At 58.0% G+C, this 2,673-nt stretch overlaps 1 protein-coding gene across 1 annotated transcript in view; it reads left to right on the top strand.

Annotated features, from left to right (window-relative positions):
- Positions 1 to 257: 257 nt before the first annotated feature.
- LOC104168004 (extracellular serine/threonine protein kinase FAM20C-like) overlaps positions 258 to 2,673 on the top strand; it is a gene marked incomplete at its 3' end in the record, with an annotated part of 3,172 nt that continues 756 nt past the window's right edge. Inside the window, exons 1-3 of the mRNA XM_009708434.1 lie at positions 258 to 700; positions 2,135 to 2,310; positions 2,398 to 2,476. Of these exons, the coding sequence (XP_009706736.1) occupies positions 258 to 700; positions 2,135 to 2,310; positions 2,398 to 2,476 (698 nt within the window). The remainder of the gene's footprint in view (positions 701 to 2,134; positions 2,311 to 2,397; positions 2,477 to 2,673) is intronic.

The following is a 2,673-nucleotide window of genomic DNA, read 5'->3' on the forward strand; positions in this document are numbered from 1 at the left end:
CCCTCTTATCAACCCGATAAACCCCACTGCAACCTCCCGCCCCGTCCCGCCGCCAGCCCGGTGGCATCACCCTGCAAGGTGCCGCGGTGACAGATCTTTCCTGCGACTCTTCCCTTGCGCTGGTTGCTCTTTTGCTGCGATGCTCTAAATCCAGGACACCTCGCTCCTATTTTCTGCACAGAGGCTGCGGTTGCACCAACTCTTTTTCAGCCCCCGGTGGATGCTCACCCCTTGCTGAGGATCTCCGGCGAAGAAGGATGCGGCGCCGTCTGCAAACGCTTTTCCAAAGGAAATTTAAAGTCAGCCTCCTCTTTCTCCTGCTCTTGGCCCTCCTGGTGCACCTGGTGATGGATTTGGCTCTCCCCGCAGCCCGCAGGCCCTGCGGCTGCGATGCCAAAGCACCCAAAACCTCAAGTGTCCCATCAGGCAGCCCCGTGCTGGCCGGCCCCGAAAAGCTGAGCCTGCGAATCCTTCAGGATTTCAGCGGCAGCAACGGCTCCTTGGAGAAGCCACAGGGAACGGGGCTGCACGCGAGGGCTGGAGAGGGGAACGTGGCGGGGACCGAGGGGTCGAAGTTAGGAGCCCTCTTCGAGCATCCCCTTTACAACATCCCGATCCCAGAGGTGACAGAGAAGGACAGGCTGTTTGTCGTCAACCCCGCGGAGAAGTTCAGCCTGCGCAGCAGCGGGAGCGATGAATGGTGAGGAGCGAGCTCAGCCCTGGCTTGGTTTTGGGGGATACGTGGGTTTGAGGGGACAAGTGACAGAAACCAAACACGTTTCCCTGGGTAGATCAGCATCCTACCCGGGAGGAGCCCCGATTGCTAAGCACGCTTTTCTTGTTCCTCAAATCCTCTCTTAACCCTGAATTTCTGGACTGCTACCCGGGAACCTGTAGCACAAGGCGAAGCCAAAGGAGATTCTTGAATTATTCATGGTGTTATGTAGGGTATCCTTTAGGTGATCTCATCTCCTTTCCTTCCCCGGTGCCTTTGGTCTCTTTCTATATATACGAGGAACTCCCCACTCCAGATTTCTAACCAGTTTTATCCCCTGCTCCCGACGCGCTGGAGATGCAAAGCCTGCAATGCAGGTTACCTCTAACCCTGAGAGCGTTCCCCTCCTGCGTTTCGCAGGACATCGCCTGACCCCGTTAGGCTCAGCCGTACGGTCAGCTCGCCGCTGCCGACCGCCTATTTTTATCACTGGACTACTAACCTCTAATTAGGAGGGAAGATATTAAAAGCTTTATTGTTGGTAACGCGTAGCAGCTTCCTTACGGAAAGCACACCTGGCAAACACGGTGGCTACTAAAACTGGGAGAGAATAAAAGCTGGTTTAAGAGCTGGTTTCCACAAATGGGCGTTTGCCTTGTCGCTGAGGACCACCTCGCCCATGGATAACCATGGGAAATGGGTCTGGTTTGATGAAATTGGGGCACAAACTGCATTTTCCTAGAGAGAGAGAGATGTGGATTTGGGTTATAGATGCCCTGGGCTGGACTGTCCCATTGCAGCGCTGGTGGGTGCTGGTGCCAAGGGGGTGCAGATACCCCCGGGAGACTCTCTCGAATGCCCGCAAACTGCAAATTTGCGGGAGGCACAGAGACAGGGATAGTGCTAACCCAAACTCATCCCCCTGGGGAAAGCAGGGGTGCGCGATAAACCCGTCCAAGGGGAACTGGATGTTGAGGGTGCGAGTTCAGGTGGGTGCTGGGGATGGCCGGGAAGCCCCTGCTCCTCCACCTCTGTTTTATGGATGCGTGTGTGCAGGGTGTAGCCGGTTGTATTCCTGGCAGCTAATCCCTTGGGGAAAAACAAGGAGACGAGCTGCTCCAGCAGGGAAATAAAGGCACGGATGAGAGGAGCAGGATCAGCCTGGGGATTTTCCATGGGGGATGCGAGGGAAGACACCGAGCCCCTTCCAGCCACTAGCCATGGGTGGGAGCTGCCCAGGTGCCAGAAGCCCCACATGGGGCAGGGGGTTTCGTCATCATCCAGGGCTTGTGCTGGGCCTTCCTCCCCTCTCATCCTCCATACGCTAGCTCCCGGGAAAGGCCTGGGGACGCAGGACCCTTCCCGTCCCAACTAAACGCTGTTGTTGTTGTTGGGCTGGCGGTGGCTGTCGGGCTGTAGGGGCAGCAGCAGTAAAGCCGAGACGCTCCTCCCGACAGGGAAGACGGCCTACGAGACCTATCCCACCTGGCTTAAATTCCACGTCGGCATCAACCGCTATGAGCTCTACCCCCGCCGGGACCCCCTGATGCCCATCCTCCTCCGGGACTTGGCCACGCAGAGGATCGTCGGCTCGGGTACCACCTCCCTACCCGCACCCCTGCCTGCATCCCTGCCCCACTGCCTGCTGCCCACCTCCCTCATCCTTCTCTGCCCTCTTTCAGTCCAGAAGTCCGGCGGGACCCAGCTCAAGCTCATCATGACATTCCCAAATTACGGGCAGGCCCTCTTCAAGCCCATGAAGTGAGTAGAGCCAGGGACAACCCCATACCCCACCCGCACGGTCCCGTTGGGTGGTGAGGAGTGGTTGGAGGAGACCAAGGAGGGACAAATGGCAAAATGCTTTGTGCACGGCCTCCCTTCATCCCCCCCCGACCCCAAAATTGAGGCGAGCGGGATGGTCCCCTTCCCCTCGCCTTCCCATGGTGGTGCTTGCGGCA

Source organism: Cariama cristata, unplaced genomic scaffold, assembly GCF_000690535.1.
Source record: "Cariama cristata isolate BGI_N322 unplaced genomic scaffold, ASM69053v1 scaffold21799, whole genome shotgun sequence".
In the NCBI taxonomy this organism is placed as follows: Eukaryota; Metazoa; Chordata; class Aves; order Cariamiformes; family Cariamidae; genus Cariama; species Cariama cristata.